Raw genomic sequence first — 23,451 nt, 5'->3', positions numbered from 1 at the left:
GTGGTGCCTGTTGTGCAGGAAACTGGGAGAGCAGTTTCCTGTTATGAAGAGAGGTTTTTAAAGGGTTGCATTCATTCAATCATGCCACAGATGCCGGGCCAGGAAGCCCAGCCAATAGCAAAAGCTTTGGCGTCCTAGAGAAACTGTTTTTGGAAACTGCTTTTAGGAGCCTTTCTATGCACTGTTCTAGTTCAGGAAATGCTCCATGAGCAAAACACACTGGAGAAAAACTGCTTCATTTCTGATTAGATAATCCAGTGATGCTCCAAGCACCACAAGTATGCAGCGACACAGCTGAACAGCTTATCTAACTTTGTGGATCTTCCAACTGTCATCAGTTACATGTCAATGAAAAGACACCTCACACGCACACACACAAAGAACAGATGTTGTTTTCCATGCAAAAAACAATAAAAATGTAGCTGCAGATTTAAAGATGTCCATCGGGACGATACGGTGCTGAAGATGAATTGTGGCTTATAGTTTCATATTTACTGAACAAATCTCTCTCAACTCCATCTGACCCTGCTGGTCTGTATGGCAACATTTACACGCATATGTGGAGCAAAGGAGCACTCGTGTGGTGAAGTACACTGATTCGTCAGTGCCAAAACTTCCACAGTAGCTGAGAGAAATTGGTGTGCAGTGCATTTTGAGTGGGGCTGAATCGCGCTTCGAGTCCGCGCTGCGCTCTGTAATCCTGCTTCAGGAAGCGCCAGGAAGCACCTCCCGTTTCCACACAGCAGCGTCCGCTGTAGCATCAGCACTCGAGCTCAAAGCTCAGCTGCTCATTCTGCGAGAAGAGGCACCTTGCACAAGTCGACCACCACTGGAGAAGATAAAGATGACATGTTCTGCTCCTCTTCCTCCACAACTTGATTCTCCGGCGATGCGTTTGGATTAAGTTTCCGCGTCATTTGGAGAAGCACGATCGGCGTGTGGGCAAAAATGAGGATAACTTTCGCTTACCGTGTATGATGATGTCCAAGAATGAACGCAGGTTGGTTGTGAAATACATAAGCTTTTGCGTGAACACACCAGAAAGGCAACTTTTGGTTTTACATGATGAAAAGTGTGTTAATGCAAGAGTGTTAAACTGTGAATCTGGTTAATGGTGCCTGGAGTTATATTGCACCTACTTGCTTTGCACGTTACAGGATGATTTTCATTGTATGACTGGAAATGATCTGGTCCGTTACATTTTAGTTAGTTTGATAGTTTGGTCACACGTCTACTGATCTTTTTTCATGTGAATTATCTGTTTATAACACTTTTTGAGTGGTTTAAATCACAGACCCGTTATGGCCAGTTCCCAGTGGAGGGCTCCACTAGGAAAAATGTCCTGTTATAGTATTAGATTTGGAATTAGGATTATAATCCATCTCTATGAAAGTGCACAAACCAATTGTTCTGGATAAAAGGTCACCTGTCCTGAAAGGTTTAGCCTTCAAGAAAGAAAGAAAGAAAAAAAGAAAGAAAGTTAGTAACCGGGTGCAGTTTAAGTGAAAAATTTCAAACAGAATCTCAACAGTAATTATCAGTTTCTTTATGACAGCCTCCTCGCTTTAGATTTTAGGCTGGTTCGGTGTGATTTTTATGGTTGGTATTCATAATAAGGACTCAGTCTGAAATCATATCCTGAGAGTTTGGCACTGTCAAGGTCCCAGTGTCTATCTCTTCCTTTGTTTTTCAAGCATTTGTTCTAATTGAATTCTTGTTGCGTAATCCATATCCTGTTGTTTGCAGTCGGTTGCTTTGTCAGACTGGCATCCTTGTTTTTTTTCTCTTCCTCTTTTATTGTTCTTTGACACACTCTTTCAGGAAAAAAAGAAAAGAAAAACTGTGTGTGCTTACATATGCGCTTGTGCTTCTGGGTGTTTGGGAAGAATGGCGAGAAGGAAGTGCATTTGTGTTGTGAAAATATGTACTCCTAAAGAGGTTTATGGAGGAATGATGGGGGGTGTAGTTAATGTCCTTTCCCTAACCTGCGTGGAGTCCTTCATGTTGTCTCGGCTGGCCTGATTAATGAACCTGGAATTCTTTTTTTTTTTTTCATTACTGAAAAAAAGTCAAAGTGTTGGAAGAATATGCTATAAACGAGACGGAGAGTGCACTGGCACACAGAGAGAGAGAGGGAACACTAAGAGATAACCAGGGTGCACACAGGGTTTAATAGGATGTGCGTCAGGGCAGGTACTAAATAACAGGAAGAGACCAGGGGTGTATACACACTTTGTTAAGTATGGGTGTGTTTCATTAGAATTATAAATTTCACAAGCATTGCTCTTCACTGAATTAACACAATTTAACACCTACTTCATTTTAATAGTAAAAAAAATAAAGTTATTATAGGTATGACCACCTTAATCATATCTTATGAGATTGTTTAAATACACATATGGCAGTGTGAAGAATTCTTATGAATTTAGTTGAAAAGTTTTCACCGTAATCAGCCCATCATTATCTAATCCTGCTTTAACTGGCCAATCTGCATGTGTCATTTCCTAGATGGGAAATGTTATTGTTCCTTCTCTAAGTACCCTGTGGCTCTGTTATTTTTCCTGCTGATTGTGTCCCCTGCAGCTTTCTGCGTGTCACTGACTACTACAGTGTACAAGGTTTCCTCTTAGCAGTGTACACAGCAGCAGAAGCCACATGTTTTATCTCAGCGCAAGCTTGCAAAGTATGGCAAATATTATTTGCGTCACTAATTTCTTTAAATTTTCTCACTTTCTTCAGATTTTCAAAATCCACTGCAAGTCCCTCTACCAAAGGTCCGCAGTCATCTCACCATCAAAGTGCAGTCCAAGCTAATGTCGAGACCTTGTCCCACTGTCCAAGGTCCAAAACCTCCTGTTGCCCCCAAGCCCAGACCCCTGTATGAGCCTTACCCACAGGGGGAGCCCTGTGCTCAGCAGAGTCTCAGTAATGGAGATGTGGCTCACTCTGATGGAGAGACTGAAGAGCTCCATGAAATGGAGAATCAGGACCAAGAGGAGAAAAGTGAGGCACAGGAAGGGGATAATGACAAAGGGGACACAATAGAGACAGAAACTAAAAAGGAATCAGAAAATGAAGAAGAAATATTAGATAATAACGGTGATGTAGACAGCATCGGCTCTGATGACACAGTCAAAGCAGATGATATTTCCACTGTTGACACTACTGAGAATGAAAATGATGACACTGACTTGAACTCCCCTGAAGATGGCAGTCGCACTGATGATGATGAGAATACACCAGCACCTTCTCAAACTGAAACAGAAGAAGAAGCAGGAGAGGAGGATGAAGAAGTAGAGGAGAAGAGATTAACTGAAAAGACTGAAATACTTTGTGAGCCTGCAGAACACTCAGATGAAGCTTTAGAGGAATCAGATGCTGATCAAACCCAGTCACTCAACAACAGTGAACCGAAGGAGGAAGTCAGTGAAGAAAGGGACGAGCATCTGCACCATGACTCACTTATAAATGAGAATGAACTGACAGGTGGAGGGTTTGCCTTTGGATTCAGCATGCTTCCAACTGTAACTGAGGAATATCCCTACGATGTGATTGGTCCCACAGACGATGCTAGTGATACATGTGAGTCATGCGACCCAGCTGAAACAGGGGACACCGAGGTCTGGCAACCAGAACGGGCAACCAAGGATCCTTCCGGCTGTTTCCGATTCACATCCAGCACGGAGGATGTGTTTGGGCCTTACTCTGTCATACAAGCTGTTCCGGGAGATGTGACTGACACTGCTGACCCTGAGTGGAATCAGGATGATACTGATGGGAAGCCTTCTACCACAGATGAAGAGCACACAACAGGCTATGCTTCTAACCAGGAACCTTACTATGTGTCATCAGATGATGTGGACAAGTTGGAGGATAAGCAGGCACTTTCAGAACTGGGGCACATCGATGAGGCCACTGAACAGTCAAACGAGCACACAGAAAAGACAAAGGACAGCGAGTCAGCAGATGAGTATGCAAACATTGATGATTCACTCTGCCCTAAAGACGATGACCTTGAGCAGGTAGAGTGTGTCTCATCAGAGGATTACATCGAGATAGGTGATGACGATGAAGAGGAAGCAGAGGAAAAGAAGCATTTCCGAGTAAAAAGTGCAAAAGAAAGAAACGCCAAAAGAGAGCAGGCTCTGCGCAGCCAAAGAAAAAGCTGCCAGCCTCGGCTCAGGTTGTGTAATATCACAGTGCCAGCTGACCTAGACCTGGGCCGAACCCCAGAGCTAACCAACAGGGTGGTGTTTGCCCACACGACCGAGGCCTTTGAAGAAGACATAGAGGAACTGGACTGCCATATTGTGCCTTATTATGAAGACACAGACTCCGATAGTGAAGAGCATATTTATGAAGAGGCAGGGTTTGACTCAGAAGGGGAGAATTTTGTGACACTTGATCGAAAGACAATAGTCACTCGATCACGATCCTATTCTGGGAAAGTTCCTGGTTATGTCCCGGAAACGGTACCAGAGGAGACAGGGACGGAATACCAGACCCATGACTACTACACGGTGTCCTTGGACAAGAACAGTGAGTCTACCAGCCACCCCCAGCAAGCAGGTATAAACTGTGTGATTCCATCTATGAAGTCTCGCCGCTTCTTGTTATACTCACGGTCTGCAGATGGCCCAGACGTGTCCTTGAGCAGCCCACTTGAGATGGGTCAATCATTGAAAGATGAAATCAGGATGAAGAGAAAGGATGACACCCTTTCCCTTCCATGTATGATAACTTCTTCTGGAAGTTTCTCCCAGCGTAGCCATCAGTCCTCCAGTGGTGTTTCCACACCAACTTCTCTAGTGGACATCCCTCCACCATTTGAGCTGGCTTACATCACTAAAAGACCAGTTACCAAGAGTTCCCCATCCCTCCTCATCCAACACGAACCCAGTGACCTACCTAAGAAGAAGAAGTCCTCCTTTAAGCGCTTTTTAGCTCTGAAGTTCAAGAAAAAGACAGATTCAAAGGGATTCAGTGATGGAAGTGTCCGCTCTTCGCGTTCTTCCTCTGAGTCAAGCCACCACGGTCCAGTGAGAGTCATCGAGCTTGATCGCAGAAGCACTGGGAGCTCTCCTCAGCCCCAGTCCCGCATGGTGAAACCTCAGCAGCGTCCTTCAGACCTCCCATCCACCTTTCTCCTTTATAAAGACCAGCACAGGAGGAAAGGAGACCCCAAAGCTTATGGCAGGAGCGTCTCTAGAGTGGAGTCCTTCGAGGAGCGCTCTCGCCGCTCTGCCATGCCGCTGCCTTTGACCAAACCCCGCTCTATCTCGTTCCCCAGTGCAGATACCTCAGACTACGAAAACATCCCAGCCATGAGCTCAGACTATGAGAACATCCAGATCCCAGGCAGACCCACTAGATCCCACACTGTTACTGAGTTTTTTGAGGATCCAAACCGTTCAACAGTCCCCTGCAATGAGAATGATGGCTATGTGGATATGAACAGTTTCCCTGGGATTGACAGCAAACCCCAGCCATCGAAATCGGACAATGAAAGGTAAGATTAAAAATCCAGCTGCTCTTCAAATGATTTAGTTTCAAAACCAAGATTTTGAAAAGCTTGTTTCATCTGAGCTCTAAAAGAGATGTTACCTCACACCCTACCATCTATAGTGGCATCTTATTAAATGCATTAAATGCATACAGTCATACAAAGATGAACACGCAAGTGCTAAACAATATAGACCAAAGTTATTAAAGGTTCGGTAACTGAGTGCCTAGTTTATACAGCCAGAAAAATTCAAACATTAAAAATATTTGGTTATTATATGAAACGTATTTGGTCAGATCTGGTTCCTCTGTTGGTATTTGCTGATTTATAGGTTTTTAACCATTTTAGAGTTGTCATGACCCCAGCTTTATTTGTGTACACTGGAAATGTTTAATCTGATGGCTGAACGAGGTTTAAAGAAATTCAATCAAAAAGCTTCCTTTGTCATTTTCTGCCAATAACGATAAATGAAATGTACCTTAGTGTATTTTACCGAGGACCGCTACCTGCCTGGTGGGTGTATCTTTAGAATCCCAGATATAGACCAATACAAACAACTATCAGTGTTTTTTTTATGGCTGTGAGCACCACAAAGGATATCACATCTTTCTGTACTGCACTGGGGCTAAAGCTGCATCCCAACATCTAGGCTAAAGAAAATGTAATCTCCATATGCTATGAATTGGAGTGCACTGGCCTTAATACACTACAAAAAACTAGAGATGGACCGATCCGATATTACGTATCGGTATCGGTCCGATACTGACCTAAATTACTGGATCAGATATCGGAGAAAAATAAAAAATGTAATCCGATCCATTAAATATCACGAAAGCACCTCACAAAACTTGCGTAACTCACCTCAGAACGTTAGCAGTCGGAGCAGTATGCATCACGTGATAGAGCAGCTGTGGCATGCAGGACCTGTCAGTGGTCTGGATAGCATTTGGAGCTTCGCTAGCAACCTGGCATTTCATCTCCGACAAAGTTATCCCCGAGAGAAGTAAAGCAAGTGTGTAAGTCCATCTCTGAATGTTTGTAAAGCATTCCCACGTTAAGCTTAACGAGCGACTGCCTCTCGCTCTCCGGCTGCTACTTCAATCGTGAAACTGCTTAAATCAGCTGATCGGCTTTTCTGTCGCGAGTCTGTCTCTCGTTTGTTTTTGGCCCACTTTGCGCCAGAAAGAGCAAACCAGCGGCTGAACAACAGCAGCACATTTAAGCTTGATAAGCTGTTGTTAGAATTTATTTAATATTAATTTCTACACCAGGATCTTTTTCTACGTAGCTGACGGCTGGTAACTGTGCAGGGGCGGATCTAGCAAAGTTTAGCCAGGGGGGCCGATAGGGCATTAACTGGGAAAAGGGGGCACAAAGACATACTTTTCTTTCTTATTCTCATTTAAAATGTCTAGCTTTTAATAAATAATTATCTGACACCCAAAGTTTTAATTTGATGTAAAATGAATAGAAGTCAATTACTGTACATAGTGACTATTAAGTCTAATATATATACCCTAGTAAGCTATAGTACTTTTTACTTTGGGAAGGTACCATCTGTGCAGTCTGCAATTTTGTTGAAGAAAGATGTTGAATCTATTTAATATTTCTTGAAAAATAATTGATTTCTGTGCATTTTTTTTCACACTGCATCAAATTAAGGTTGATTACGTCGATTAAGCATCATGAGGTGGCGCGTGAGGGGTGGTTCCCTATTTTTTATTTATTTAATTTTGTTGTTGCTGGGAGTTGGAACCCTATTAGTTAGGTTGCTTAATATTTACGCTAAGTACTCTTTAAAATACCAGAATAGGGAGGATGGTGTAGGTCTAAGTTTATTAGATTGATCAGTATGGCTGAACTATGAAATATTTTTTTTGTATACAGGTATAACAGAATAGCTTTAGTGTAGTTGTTGTTTTAAACTTGAGTATGAACTTGCAGACTTGCAAAATGCAGCAAGATATTTTAAAAAACAGTTTTGTTGATTAAAAAACACTATATCGGATTCATATCGGTATCGGCAGATATCCAAATTTATGATATCGGTATCGGACATAAAAAAGTGGTATCGTGCCATCTCTACAAAAAACTACTAACAGCCAGTCTAGAAACAAAGCTTATTCTGCCTGTTCATTTTGCAGTCTGCAGAACAAGAGAGCGCATCTGTCACTGGAATCAGTTTTAAAGTGAGTAAAGCTTGAGTTGTTAGGGGCAGCGCAATACACGCAAGAGTCCAGGCTTAACCCTAGAACAGCTGACAGACATTGTGTGTGAGAGATGAGCAGCCTGCTATGTCAGGCATCACTGGCTTTGGGAAGAAAGACAATGCTTATGGGAGAGCTTACTCCTGATTTTCCATTTGGTGGATTTAGAGGTCACATCTGGTGGTGGTGCTGCTTCTTCTGCAAGTCTGAGCAGATAGAACAGGTAATGGCAATTGCGTAGCTGGCAGAGTGCAGGTTACACACATTAGAGAAAGTCATTATGGATGCAATTAAAAGTGCAAAAATTGAGAGGAGGTTTTTTTTCACATGTAAGAAGTGGCGAACACTAAAGAAAGTGTGAGAGCGTGAGGGGAGGGGAGGTGTGACTAAAAGGAGCTGATCAGTAAGAAAACAAAGAGAATAGCGATCAAGTGAGGTGGTGGGTGGGGGCAGTAGGAACAGGAAAAAGAGAGCGAGAACAGTTGTGGTATAATTGCTCTCCTGTACCTGACACTGATAGTTAAGTTCAGGAGGGCTTTTATTAAAGTAGCTCTCTCCTGAGTGCTCCTCTTTCATTGGACCCTTGAGGGGCAGCAGGGTTTACTGCAGTGCGTGATAGAGTGAGGAATCACCGAGATCAGACTGGGCCAAATTACCCCAGCCTGTGGCACAGCTTCAGCCACTGCAGGCCTCAGTGTTTCCCCAGTCTTAATAAAAGAGTCGTGTTTGATGACTTCTGTGTGGTCAAAGAGATGGGTCATTACCAAGAGCTCTGTGAAATGTTTAAGATGATCCTGGGACAGAATGCTTCCTCCTTAATTTGCCCTTATTTCTGGCAGTGTCCTTTGTTTTGTTTTTTATTTAATGATCAAATCTACAGTTTGTTTTATGGGTTTATTAGCAAATTTTGTCCTTCGTAACACTTAGCCACACAAAGCTTCTTCTCCAGGTATGCAGCTGTTCATTTTCCCCATACCAACATACATATTTATATACATATTTCAACATCATTTTAAATCATTTGCATTTCAAGCCCTTTCCCGTGGCTTTTTGTCTCCTGATGATGCTATCAATGTGGCTCATTGTGTGCCAGAGGTCTCACAGCGCTCACAAGGATGCAAAAAGCCTATCTGTCCAGTCACCTTGCCTATTCTTCGTTCCCCTGGAGAGGCATCTATTGCCAGGGTCACTCTTTAGTGTATCCATACATGTCAGAGTGTATATACCGCATGTGTGTACCTATGTTTTACTGCCCACAGTAATAAAGTCCTGTATAGTTGGTGTAGGTGCTTTTGTCTGCGTGTATGTGTACATCTTGCCCAAAACTCTTTTCAAATCTTGACACTTGCCACTGTCCCAGGCCACCAAGCCGACGGAGGCAGTGATTTATTGAGGAAAGATTCAACAGTCAATGTGGTTGTAGACCCACAGAGGAAAAAGTGTGTTTTTGTGGTGAGGAAAATGGCCAAGTGGCCCCAAAGCAGTGCACACAAAAGGACCATGCCTGCAGTCACAGACATGCATTTTAAGGAGAACTTACAGGCTTGGCTTGTTTCCACGCATGTGATTAATGTCCAGCAGCATTCAGACGCTACTTTAACACAGGCATTCGGGCAAAGCAAAGAGACATGTTCATTAGCAAGCTACCATAGTGTACAATGGATAAGGAAAAGGTGCACTAATGATTTATTCCAAGCCCTATACAAGATGTTTGTTTGTAAGTGGTGTGTATATGCATATGTGCACGCATACTAAGTTACAGCTCTGTGTGCTTTATCAAAGATGAGTCTCATGCTGAGTGTGCAGCCTCAGCAGAATAATGTTTGCCAAGTAGCCCTTGCAGTAACAAATGAGAGCTGGCAAACAACTATTTTAGCAAGGAAAGTCCAGGATTTAGGACTGTGCTCAAATTACGAAGCATAAAGTGTCCCTTCAGGTACCTCAAAGCACTTCCAGGTAGGTTTACAGTAATAATGCAAATATGTTGCCCACACTATGCACACAGTAAAAGGTTTCCACTGTGCTGAGCTCAGTGACACATGCATCTGTGGTTTATCTTTTGGCATCATTTTCACTTCAAACGGTTCAACGTGAACCTCCTCAGAGTGATGACAAAGCCTTGGCATGGCCTCTGAAACAGCTCCTCCACCCACTGTTATGTTAGTGTTAGTAGTGATGAGGGAGACATCTTAAGTACATTGTTGCACTGGGTGGTGGCTGTGTAGCGAGGTGGTGGACAGGGTGTGTCACTGGTTTGGCCAGGCCTGGTGCCAGTCACTCTGAGGTCATTGCCAGGTCATCCCCGGGGAGGAAGCGTCCAGCCTAGGAGCTTCCCACCAGCCTGTTTACAGGAAATGCAGGACGAGGGCTGGGCTCTGGTGGGAGGCAGCAAGGTGGAGAGAGGGGAGGACAGATAGAACGAAGTGGGAAGAAGGGGGTCACCGAGGTGGGGTGGAGGCTCGCAGACTTTCCCTTGAATAGCAGAACGAGGTGTGGTGCAGTCAGGAATGTCAGGTCCGATGTTATTGTTGTTCCAGTTTATCAAGACCATCCCCAGACTCTCGGCATCTTGGCCCAAAGTATAGCAGCATTAAGGATGAATCAACCAGAAGTGAACAGGAGTTATAATGCTGTTCTATATACGGATGGAAGGAATTGCAACCAATTACGATGTGGAAATATTAATAACCTCAACCTATTGATCACATCACAGGGAAGACAGCAGCAATACAGCAAGTGTTCTTCTCACAGTTTCAGCTACACAACAGCCACAGGCTATATGTAATCGTCCTCTCTAAAAACAGAAAAACAGCTATTTAGCACTGCTCCCACACTCTTAATCCTCCCATTAGTATCCCAGTCTTCAATAGTTAGCAAGCTAATGAAGCTTTTCCTTTGGTCCTATTTCTTGTAATAGTGCCATTAGGAGAGGGAAAAGGCCTGTCTCATTGGTCCAAATATATACTTTAACACTCAGCGTTTAGCTCAGTTGAATTACATATTACAAGCATCGCCAAATTCGCAGCAGATTGGTGGAATATCGGCCGTTTAGCAGAGAGCCATTGTGTCTTCCTCGGAATTTGACACAGTAGATTTAACTTTGTCGCATTAACAGGGGACATTGCAGTCGGCTGGCGTAATAGCATTGCCTTAATGGTCTTGTGAAAGGCCTAATGAATTAGTATATTACAAAACTCACATTTGCTGGTTTAAATATGGTAATGGCATTTATGTATTTAGTTGGTTGAAGTTTAAATTTGGCATGCCACTCTTTAGAGTAAAAATAGGGCAAAATGGGCTGTTTTTAAAGTGTCAGTATATTTTAAATCAGCAGTCATTGTGTGTGTGTGTGTGTGTGTGTGTGTGTGTGTGTGTGTGTGTGCCTTTCACATTTTCTTGTTTGGGAAACGGCTCTTGGCCAGTGTAAAGTATCCATAACGCACACAGAGGGTTTGTTTACAAAGATTGTTCTGCCGTTCAAGGTTGAAGGTGAAAAGGTGAAGGTGAGAGTTTGTCTTGGATGTTTGAAGTAATTGATCTCACTTTGAGCTTAGGAGCTATCCATTCCCCCACCGTTTCTCTTTGTTCACAGCATCACCCACGCAATCCAGGCTGACCTGTCTTCTCTAAGGTCACCAGGCTGGAGGTGCTTTCACCAGCCAAACCAGTGAGGTCAATTGGTGTCTGTGTGTGCACGTGTGTGTGTGAGTGACTGAGTATGTGTAAGTGAACGGAGTTGAAGTCCAGGGGGATACCTCTTTTAACCTTTGGTCTACTCTCAGTTTGCGGTGAGGGCTGTTTGAGGCATCAATAAAAACACTGATTAAAGGAATGCATGTGAGAATCTATCTCACATGCTTTCCTCCTTCACTGTGTCACTGAAGGAGGATCATGCTTGAATTTGGTGGGGTGAAGAAAACAGTAGTGTGAGTGGAGACCTGAGTGAGGCAGGCAGACAAACAGAGAGGTCAAGAACCGGATGCACAGAGACACAAGGTCAGCTAGCGATAACTATTAACACTTGTGAATGTCTACTTGGACTTAACTTTAGTAACACATAAGTGTGGCAGAGACTGGAGGGAACAGCCTGGCTAGAAATATTGCAGACTAATGAACCTCAGGTCTGTGGGAGGATTGGCAGCAGGCCGTGTAAATGGCATGCCACACCAAGAACAAACAGCAGACCAAACAAAAGCATTACACACAGCAGCAAATGCAAGTAATGAGGAAAAGGTACAAGGAAAGATCAGGTCATTTACATTTTCTCCAACAGGTCCAATTCAAGGTCACACAGGGTCAGACGATGATTCACACTCAATGTCATTTAAGAGTCACAGATTAAATATTACTTGATAGTTAGATTAAAGTGCGTGTTTTTCCAGCTCACAGCAGTATTTTGAACTGCGTGCTTCACAGTGTATCTAGTCAGGTTAGGTAAATGTGGCCAATCACACAATGCTAGGGGGAGACGTTTGTCTCCAGAGCTTTGTGGCTGATGTGACAGGAGGCAGGTCTGCGATCCCTCCCAGTCAGCTACTGTCTTGAAGCAACATTGGTGCACCAAGACAGCATTAAAATGGCAATAAGACAGAAAATAGATAGATGTGAAACTTCCTCCACAGATAGTGATGTAGTTGCTTCACAACAGCGATTTAACAGCAACTCAGCAATCTTGTTCTTACATGGGAATATAACCAGAATACAAGCAGTTGGCAACCAGTGGAATCGAGTCCTCCAGTGTAAAGAGGCAAGTTTGCACACCTGTAGTTCATTTACTCTGGTCCCAGTAGTCTTTTCATTTCATACATAGTTGCTATCCTGTACAGACCTGTGCACACCTATAGTGCCTTGCTGCATCCCAGAATACAAAGTATTCATGGCTATGGGAAGTTTTTTAGCTATGCTTGCAGCGCATACCTGGTAGTTGGTTCGACTGAAGGTCCGATCATGTTCACATCTTAAACAAAGCGCTCTGGAGTTCGTTTAGAACCGCACCAAGACCACCTCCACCAAAGGGTCTCAGTGCCATTGTTTCGTTCCGCACCCACGTGCGACTACCGTGTTCACATCTGCACAAACAGACTGCACCAACGAGGAAACTAAACCAGAGTTTGATTTAAACTGACTGAATACTCACTCAACCAGGCAACCAGTGCAGTCGCCTTGTGATTACACCCAGAGGTTCACCATGCCTCAACCTCTGGGTCAGCAGTTGGTCCTTGTAACTGCTTTCATTTATCTCAAACAACAAAATAATTCAATGTGATCACCAGGCAACCACCAATTTTTCCTAGTCACAAGGAGGTTGCCATCCCACTTTTACTCTGAGGTCAAGTGAGGTAATAAAGAGCAAAAAGGTTGTGGTGTGAGAAATGTTCAGACACACCATTTTTAAACTTTTAGGTCTAAGAAATGAAAATATTTGAAGATGTTTACCAGTGCTAAGCTTCTGTCACAAAGTTCTGAAGGTAAACTTTATCCCAGTTATGATTTTTTTTTTCAGCATAATGGTTAAAATAATAAAATACAACCTAAATGCAAAACAGCTCTTACTTATATTCCACCTTGAGTCATTACCAGGAGTAAAAACTGAACTTTGCTATGCTGTAATTGTTGAGTAATGTAATGTGATTTCCAGTGTCTGCCAAGAACAGCACTGAGGTTTGTTTAGGCCAACATGACTGAGACTCCTGTAGCTATTAGTGAGTGCCAGCGAGTGTTCACATTCAGGGTCATTTTTTTAATGCTAATTAAAGCTGTGTTCTTGTAGTCATGTATGAGGCTCAGTGACTGTGACAAAAATGAGATCTTGGCTCTACTAATAGTGTGAGAGTATATTTTGTGAACTGATTTATTTTCTAGTCACTTAAACTCATGTATATTGAGGTGCTTTTTATTTAATATTAAGTAGAGCTCACTAACATGAGTTAGAATTTAAAGTGTAGTAATGTGTGTTTCATTAGAGCACAGGCAGTGCTCCCAGCACCTATTATACCTGTCCTATACATGTCATACTGCTGCTCTGCCAGTAACTGTTACTCAGGTATCTTACTGACAGTGTGACTGTTAGGATACTGAATGGGTCTTAATGGGCCAGAGGGCATTAATAATTAGCACAGATTGCATTTAAAGGGATTAAATGTGAAGTGACCTACAACGTGCCCCTCTCAGGTGTAGAAGCTCACTAAAGGATTACCGGCGCACATACACAAACGTGCCATCTGTGAAGAGCACAAATCAGGAAAGGGATTACAGTATCCCTCTGGAGGGCTCCATATGAGGACAGAAATGCTTAGAGATGCACACAGGAAAAAGCAAAACCCACAATTACAGGGAGTTTGCAGTAATCCTTAGTGTTTTAAAGGAAGCCCCATTAGAATACGGTGGCTTTTTACAGTAAATGTGCTAAATGCGTCCTCTGTGCTACCTTGAAATCCCAGTTGAATATATTCAGCATCTTCCTGGTTAAGATTTGCTTTTATGATAAAGCCTCTCATCAAACTAGATAATTCATATGTCATATTTCATTACCAGTGCTGTCTTGCTGCTTTCATACTTTTTTCTCCCCCTGGCAGTGCCTACACAGAGCCTTTCCCAATGAACCCCGTCTCTGCTGGGCTGTCAGCGGATGAGGACCACGGGCGTACCTCTGAGGAGGAAGAGGGGGCAGTAGAGCAGGGTTATGAACGACAGGTGAGTGGTGGTGGGATGTGAAAACGAGTGAAAGCGAGAGAGAAAGTGGTTTATTTAGCCCCATGACCTGCTAATTGGTTTAGTAGCTCTAGATGAAAAGCTGAAGTCCTGCTTTATTTTGTTGACAGTGCTAGATTTGAATTATCAGACCTTTGACAAAAGTAAAAACGAAAAATGAGGGGTAAACAATTTCTGTATAGTAGAAAACAGACATTTTACAGTAGCTCAAAGATGGACCCCACCCATCCTGCTGCTATCACAATTGCATCAGCCCCCTGCTCTCGTTATGTGACATTCATTTCCTTGTTCTCCCTTTCTTCAAAGAAAAGCCACAATAAATGAGAAGAGAATGCAACGAGGAAAAAAGTGAGGTTTTAGTTGTTGGCCCCAGGAACAGATTCATTTAATTGCATTTTGTTTTGGTTTTATTTCAAGGAAATGAGGATCGTGTGACTTTAATGCAGTATTTGTGAAATGCAGCACATAGGAACAAAAATAAGGCCGACAAGCACAGGAGCTGTACCGGTAAATCCCTAAAAGGCTCCGGTGTTATGCTTTGGCTCGGATGTTTTGTAGCCCTTTGATTAGCTTCTAAATCAATGGGCAGCACTGTTGTCACCACACACACACACACACACACAGGCTCTCATACATAATGCATCTCAATTTAAAAGTTACGTATTTTCAGGAAACCTTCACGTCTGCGCTGCAGCGTAATGAAATAATCAGTCTTATTTTGACAGCAAGAATCTACAAAAAAGTGGATCTGAGTTTTTGTCGGGCTCCTCGTCTGCCGCGTGGCTTGGCTGCGCATTAGCGTTCGAGAGCAGTAAGTGTCCACAGAGAGCCTTTAAACATGCACCGTGTTCATTCGTCTCCCGCCGTTCTCCCTCCCTGTCACGCAGATTGATGGCCGATCCCGAGCGTTCTACATCGCCAAAGAGCTCGTCGACTCAGAGAGACTGTGAGTTGCCCGCACTTGTGGATTCCTCCAATTTGAGCCACATCTCTTCCACGTCATCACAAGCATCGTCCTCTATCGACATCTAATTTATTTTTTAATACAATATTGTTATTTTTATGCCCCCGCCCCCCGTTTTGCTCTCCATTTCCATCCAACTGCATCCCCGCCTTCTTCTCCCTCGTTCATCAAGCTGCATGCAGAGTAACTGACAGCCAATTACACAAGTGTCTTTCACCAGTCTCGCTCCTGCCCTGCTGCCCACTTAACCATTCCACTGATGTAGTTTTTCCATCATGCATAATTTAAATAATTAAATGAGTCCCATGGAACAAAAAGAACTTAGTTGTGTAGAAGGTTGTAAATTCCTCCCCACAGTTTAATTAGATCTAATGCTCCTCTTCTCTTCTTGTTTTCAGACACATCAGCGGCCTGAAGCACCTTCAGGAGGTAAGAGGACATTCACCAGCACACGCCACAAAAGTGTCACACAGGCTTAAAATCTCTCCTGCTTGAAGGCCTATTAAACTGTCTTGATAACATCATATCCTGTGTGTCTGCTCCCCAGTCTCTGTCTCCTTTTTCTCACTCCCTCACCCCCCTCCACCTTTGTATGGGTCCGTTCAGGTTTATCAGTGTTGTTGCAGCAAGATCTACTTCCTGGTTCTGACAAAGTTGACATGTAGTACTCTGGCGTGGTCAGTTGTAAGATGACGCAGCGTTCCTAATGATGCCGTCCTTGCGTCCTTACTCATCTGACACTGTGTGCGTGCACATCCCCACCCTCGAATAGCAATCTGCCACCCGAAGGTCACGAAAAAAAACAAAAAAACAAAGCAGGAGGGTCCTTTTTTATATTTTGCGCGCACCTCAAGTTCCTCGTGACCGTGTTGTGTCATCCAGTGGCGAATTTCCCTCTCATTAGAGGAACAAGTAAAGTTATTGTTGGACAGAGGATTTGAAAGTGAGCCGTGATGAGCCAGAGGGCGGCCACGCATCGCAGCCAACTGTTGTCACCTCTTCCCATCGTTTCTCACTCACTGCCTGTCATAACAAGAGCACATCCCCGCAGAGGTACAAACAAAGAAGGATATTTGACACCTAAAATGACCTTTAGTGACAACTTTTATTTAATTCACTTTTTTTTTTTAAAGAACTCGTGCATTAGAAGTGAAAACACGGTGTGGAGAAGTGGCTATTAAGGTGATGGTTGCCAGTACAAATCTGACAGGCAGAGTCATTGAAGCCAGGGAAGCCCATCAGTCAGCCTGTACCTTCTAACCTTGAATAAGGTCATAACCTGAATTTCTTATGTGTGGCCCTTCACCATGATTTATGAACGCCTGCCGTGAGTGCACCGTAGCAGCTTTGCGTAATGGCTAATTTGATGCCATTAAACAGCAACTAATATAAATATTATGCAATGGGCCCAACTCATTATCATATATCTGCAGTCTCATCATGATCTTCAGTCATACTAATTAGCAGGATGTGTGGCAAAGTGCAGGCAGAGACATATGCTGGACATCAGTGCATCAGCGATGAGACGTTTCAGCAAGTAATTAATGAACATTTTTCTTCTATGTAAATTATTATTATGTTACCAGAAATTGCCATTTAATAGACACCGAGTAACCTCGCATTCCTCCTCAGTGTCACCACACCACCTTTTCTGACACCTTTCAGAGGTGACATTGAGGCTTTTCAGGTTTTTAATCATGCATTTGCATAATGCATGGGGGTGTTGTTATTCTTCAGACTTCAGAAATGTGGTCTTTTGAGATATCAGTCACTGTTTTTATGCAGGCTGATCTCATAATTAGAATGAAACAGAGATATTCCAGCCGCGGAACGCTCCAGCGGCACAACATGTACAAACACACAGTCTGGGAAAAAAAACAAGGCGCAGCGTAAAGTGAGAGGCACATGAGCTATTGTTCCATTGTTTGATAAGGAATAACAAGAACACAAAGAATTTCCAGGACCGTGCCTCCACATAGGAAGGGAGGCTGTGCTCCTCTTCTATGACTTTCCCCCATAACTGCTTCAGCATATGAAGCCCGGGCTTATTATTATTATCATTATTTTTATATTTTTTTTCTCATTTATGACCTGCTGACCTCTGAACAGATTCTCTGTGCCGAATTATCACCAAGCATGACTGGCTGCTCAGCCGAGTGCTTAACGTGGTGCTTGTTGACCTGCTTTACGTGAGGAAAATTGAGAGAAGGTTGCAAGTTAATGGGCAACAAAACAAACAAAAAAAAAAGCTGGTTAAAGCTCATTCGTCCATGGATCTGAGGGAGGGTGTCTGTGTTTGTGTGCGTGTAGAGGAATTTGACCTGAACCGTAAAAGCAGGTGTGAGAAGTGATGAATGTTAACTCGCACCAAGATCGATTGTGTGTGATGGACGGCGTGAAGCGAAGCGCCCGGTGTCACCACGTTATCAGACGGGTCTGTGGGACATCTCTGTTTGTTTTATGGCTGCGCTTTACCCAGAACAGGAATTGATGCACTTCTACCTCACAGACTCACCTCACCTTTATAGACAGTAGTTTCACACAAAGCTTTGCTTATGAAGGAAACTGATATTTTTTAACCAGTGTTGGCAGCTCCAAATGACTCACCTACTTATTCGCTGAGTAGATAAATTACCTCTGATCTTGGTTTTCCCTGCCATAACTCCTCATATTCATCCTTTTAGTCACTGACGCCGCAGCTATAACTACATATTGCACATTATTTATGTGAGCGAATGGATTTAAGGGACCCTAATTCACTGTATATTAGTGTACACTTAGAAATTAAAAGCTATGAACTATGTACAGAATAAGAGTGTATCATTAAGTAAGGTCATTACGCAACAGCACCTGGATCACAGCTCTTGTGCAAGCAAGGCCACTTTTCCTGAATGCCTGGACAAAGACCAAAGTAATGAGATGATACGAGGAGAGGGCAGCAGGAAGGATGTTAAGGAGGATCTGACCTTCCTTCCATTTTTCTCCTGGTTCCTCATTCCTCTGTACCTTTCATTTCTCCTGCCTATTCACACCCCTTCCCCCCAACCACCTACTTCCTTCTTCAAGCCTCTCGACAAATTCCTCCATTTCTGTAAAATAGTCTGATGTCAGATGTCTATTCATATTAATGTACAGAATTCACCTGCTTGCTGCTACTACTGCACATTCATCCAATGTAAAAAAAAAAAAAAAAAAAAAAAAACACCCAGCACGCCCCTGCGGGCGGTTTATCCTTCAAGCTCGGGTCCTCTACCAGAGGCCTGGGAGCTTGAGGGTCCTGCGCAGTATCTTAGCTGTTCCCAGGACTGTGCTCTTCTGGACAGAGATCTCCGATGTTATTCCCGGGATCTGCTGGAGCCACTCGCCTAGCTTGGGAGTCACCGCACCTAGTGCTCCGATTACCACGGGGACCACCGTTACCTTCACCCTCCACATCCTCTCGAGCTCTTCTCTGAGCCCTTGGTATTTCTCCAGCTTCTCGTGTTCCTTCTTCCTGATATTGCTGTCATTCGGAACCGCTACATCGATCACTACGGCCGTCTTCTTCTGTTTGTCTACCACCACTATGTCCGGTTGGTTAGCCACCACCATTTTGTCCGTCTGTATCTGGAAGTCCCACAGGATCTTAGCTCGGTCATTCTCCACCACCCTTGGGGGCATCTCCCATTTTGACCTCGGGACTTCCAGGTTATACTCGGCACAGATGTTCCTGTACACTATGCCGGCCACTTGGTTATGGCGTTCCATGTATGCCTTGCCTGCTAGCATCTTGCACCCTGCTGTTATGTGCTGGATTGTCTCTGGGGCATCTTTACACAGCCTGCACCTGGGGTCTTGCCTGGTGTGATAGACCCCAGCCTCTATGGATCTTGTACTCAGAGCTTGTTCTTGTGCTGCCATGATTAGTGCCTCTGTGCTGTCTTTCAGTCCAGCTTTGTCCAGCCACTGGTAGGATTTCTGGATATCAGCCACCTCCTCTATCTGCCGGTGGTACATACCGTGCAGGGGCCTGTCCTTCCATGATGGTTCCTCGTCTCCCTCCTCTTTCTTGGGTTTCTGCTGCCTGAGGTATTCACTGAGCACTCGGTCAGTTGGGGCCATCTTCCCAATGTATTCTTGGATGTTCCTTGTCTCATCCTGGACTGTGGTGCTGACACTCACCAGTCCCCGGCCCCCTTCCTTCCGCTTAGCGTACAGCCTCAGGGTGCTGGACTTGGGGTGAAACCCTCCATGCATGGTCAGGAGCTTTCTTGTCTTTATGTCAGTGGCTTCTATCTCCTCCTTTGGCCAGCCTATTACCCCAGCAGGGTACCTGATCACGGGCAGGGCGTATGTGTTGATGGCCCGGATCTTGTTCTTACCATTCAGCTGACTCCTCAGGACTTGCCTGACCCTCTGCAGGTACTTGGTGGTTGCAGCTTTTCTAGCGGCCTCTTCATGGTTCCCTATATACTATATGTGTATATATATATATATATATATATATGTATGTATATATATATGTATGTATATATATATGTATGTATATATATATATATATATATATATATATATATATATATATATATATATATATATATATATAAAATGTTCTTCCTCTACCCCCCCCCCCCCCCCCCCCCCCCCACACACACACACACACACACACACACACACAATTTTTGCACATGTCGAGGAGCGTGTCAGGTTACATTTCACTGTGTGTTATACTTGTATAACTATGCATGTGACAAATAATGAACCTTGAACCTTGAACCTTTTTCCCCCTTTTGCTCCATACATTTGTCTTCTTAAATAAAAGAACAACAACTAAAAAACGCTCTTCTCACTAATCCTGTTTTCCCTCTCTTATGCAGGACTTTAGGTCAGCAGTGACTGAGGCGGTGGATGAGGAAGGAGAGCCAGTGCTGGAGGAGCAGAGGCTGGGGGAAATACTGGGAGTGCTGCCTGAGGTGTACACCCTGCACAGCAGCATCTTTACTGAGCTGGAAGAGCGTATTAGTCAATGGTAAGAAGAGAGAAACTGTAGAAACTTTTACAGTCGTGTTAATTTACTGTCCACTGAGACTCTAATAATCACTCTGAAACATTCAAACACCACTCAGGCCTCTGGCCTCTGGGCCTGCGGCTCGGTTCACTCTGGCACAGCTGGTGCCGGCAGAGCCGGCGGGCACGCCGGTGCAGCCCCCTCTAGCTTCTGCTCGGTGGCTACTGGGTGACGCCTCCTTGGGCTCTCGCACTCTGGGGCCTCTGGATGTCTGGGGCCTGGATCTCCTCCATGCCTGCTTCATGCCCTGGGGGACAGGGCTATGGCTCTCTACATCCTCTTGCAGACCATTACATGTGGAAACCATTTGAATACAAGCGCGCTGATCCACATAGGTGTGCACACGCGTGTTCACTGTTCGTAGACTTAAATTACACCTTTCTTGGCTGCTACTTCAAAGCACATTGTGCGCTGTCTGTCCTGCGTGCTGCACAACAACATTGAATATTTAGTATTTACTGCTGTTTACACTTAGCTAGATTAATGCGATGGTGTTGTGTTTAGTATGTTGCTTTGGGTTTTTTTTTGCTTGTTTTCTATTCTTTTTCTCTCAACAGGTGATCCAGGAGATTCCCCCCCCCCCTTTCTCACTGTCCCTCTCCCCTTCTGTTTTTCTTTTCCTTCCTCTTTCTTTCTCCCTTTCCTATCTCTCACTCATGTCTGTCCCGTCTGTAACAACTGAAAATAAAATAAAAGAAATAATAAAAACAAAGGTCGATCAAATGGACCAATACGGCAATGCCACGATGATCCATTTGGCAAAATAAATCCATTGGGTATCCTTGTTGGTCTTCAGACAACAATTCTGATGGCTAAAGAACCAAATGGGACAGGCAAAAAATAAAAAAAATTAAAAAAACACCACTCTAAAAGGCCAGTTATAATCGTTTCATTACAGAGGGGTTCTTCCTCAACCAAAGGTAGCACCTGTTACCTGCTGCTAAGCATAGATCTATGCTCTTCTACGGTCTGCTGCATCCTGATTTCTGGAAAAAAAAACTGCATTAATTTCTTTAGCCAAGATGGAAAGAGCGATGATGGGCTCATGTTGATACACTAAATTTAAGCTGCAACTACAACGGATATATTAATTGCTCATTAAAGGTTCTCAAACATCCCGATGAGAAATGTGTGGCTTGAGTAACTGAAGCGTTGCTGGAATAAAGTTCATGTCGAGTTGGAGCTCAGCTGACAGACTTTGGATGTTTGTGTGGGACTCTTTCTTTAACAAGAAAATGACTTGGAGTGATTAAAGAGCATGCACTTAATCGCTGATTTTATCCACTGTGAAGGGAGGAGAGTCCAAAAGTTGCAGATGTGATCTTGTCACGTCGGGACAACTTCAGCGCGTTTGACACCTACATCTCCGAGTACGACCGCAGCATGTCTTTGCTCGAGGAGAGCTGCAGGAAAAACCCGGCTTTCGCCAAAATCGTCAAGACGTTTGAGGTAAGACACTGAACAGACTGACTAAAATGCATACACATAGTAAAGACAGCTCTTTGTCGTGCTTCCTGCCAACTTTCTCTTTCTGTTGCAATTTTTCCTTTGTTTTCTTGTTTCTGCAAGCTTGGGTTCAGAAAAATGATCCCATCCATCCATCCATTCGCTTCCGCTTATCCTTTTCAGGGTCGCGGGGGGGCTAGAGCCTATCCCAGCTGTCTTAGGGCGAGAAGCAGGGTACAACCTGGACAGGTCTCCAGTCTGTCGCAGGGCTAACACATAGACAACCATTCGCGCTCACATTTACACCTATGGGCAGTTTAGCGTTTTTCAATTAACCTATCCCCACTAAGTGCATGTCTATGGACTGTGGGAGGAAGCCGGAGCACCCAGGGAGAACCCACGCAAACACGGGGAGAACATACAAACTCCACACAGAAAACCCTGGCCTGATGGTGGAATTGAACTCACTGAACTTCTTGCTGTGAGGCAACAGTGCTAACCACCTTGTCACCGTGCTGCCTTCACTAAAAATGATCCAGTATTTTTTTTTAAAACATAAACAAAAGTAAAATCTCAGGTTTACTTTAAATATTCATGGAGGGAAAGTAAATCAGGGTGCAGAAATCAAACCTAGTGTTTCCCCTGGTGCTTACTTTACAGCTCTCTGCTTTTATTTTTGTCACCCAGCTTCCACAGGGAGACGCTGGCCTTTCTAAACCCCCTCTATCCCCTCTCTTTTTCATCTAACTGACCTTTCTGCTGCCATGCTCGCATATTCTATACCCACTCCACAGCAAATACTCACTGTTTTGCCAGCGTGTCTCTTCATCCAGGAGGTTGGATTTGGGTGAAGGGATCAGCAAAGGCTCAGTCTAATAGGATCTGTGGTCTAATTTCATCACTGTTTTCAAAAAATTGTACGCATGGTCCGCTTAATAATCCTTACTTTGTGCTCCTGCTGAATATGAACATGTACAGCTTGAGCGGGTAACAACCACGACTGACATATTTTGAGTAAGACGCAGTATATTAAGAAAGCATATAGATAAACCCACATACACAGCATTCAAATGATTGAGTCTTTATATAAGCCTCATCTGCCTCTGGTTTCATCAGAGTACAGATCATTAGAAAGCACTGCCTCATGTTACCTATTCAGCTCAGCTCCTCTGTAACCAAATGCATGTGTCACCAGCTCCATGCCGTGTGCTGATTCGCCATGAGTGCCTGACACAATGCTTCCGAGCATTTGTGGTTTGATAAGAAAAATGAATGGACAAGGCACCAACTGTCTTCGCTCATGAATATTCAACAGCAGCTGCCTCTTCCCAGAAAGAAAAACTTTGGCTCTGTCCGATCAAATATAAATAGGGGGGAGCGAAGTTGAGAAATGACTCGCAGCCACGGACAGTAAACACCGACCTTTCGTAATCTTGCGACATGTTTCCACACTTGGACAAGCTCGGCTCTAAATATCCTTGATCAAAGTCAATTACGTGCCTCAACATGAAGGGGCTATAAGCTCCTTTTCTCACATCGTAAACTGCTTCTTACCCGGAATATATGCCGTGAA

General features: G+C 43.9%; 1 protein-coding gene across 2 annotated transcripts in view; it reads left to right on the top strand.

Annotated features, from left to right (window-relative positions):
* The first annotated feature begins 789 nt into the window (after window positions 1-789).
* fgd5a (FYVE, RhoGEF and PH domain containing 5a) overlaps window positions 790-23,451 on the top strand; it is a 34,663-nt gene continuing 12,001 nt past the window's right edge. For both annotated transcript variants that reach the window (XM_085273301.1, XM_085273300.1), the window contains exons 1-7: window positions 790-1,000; window positions 2,740-5,509; window positions 14,286-14,403; window positions 15,309-15,367; window positions 15,784-15,814; window positions 20,242-20,393; window positions 21,725-21,881. In XM_085273301.1, the coding sequence (XP_085129427.1) occupies window positions 991-1,000; window positions 2,740-5,509; window positions 14,286-14,403; window positions 15,309-15,367; window positions 15,784-15,814; window positions 20,242-20,393; window positions 21,725-21,881 (3,297 nt within the window). In that variant the 5' untranslated portion in view covers window positions 790-990. The remainder of the gene's footprint in view (window positions 1,001-2,739; window positions 5,510-14,285; window positions 14,404-15,308; window positions 15,368-15,783; window positions 15,815-20,241; window positions 20,394-21,724; window positions 21,882-23,451) is intronic.

The sequence above is a fragment of the Mchenga conophoros genome, linkage group LG5 (assembly GCF_057382185.1).
Source record: "Mchenga conophoros isolate Kocher_MC1m ecotype Shallow Benthic linkage group LG5, M_conophoros_male_GT1.1, whole genome shotgun sequence".
NCBI classification, from domain to species: Eukaryota; Metazoa; Chordata; class Actinopteri; order Cichliformes; family Cichlidae; genus Mchenga; species Mchenga conophoros.
Note: the sequence above shows the minus strand (reverse complement) of the source record. Positions and strands in the feature narration are given on the sequence as shown.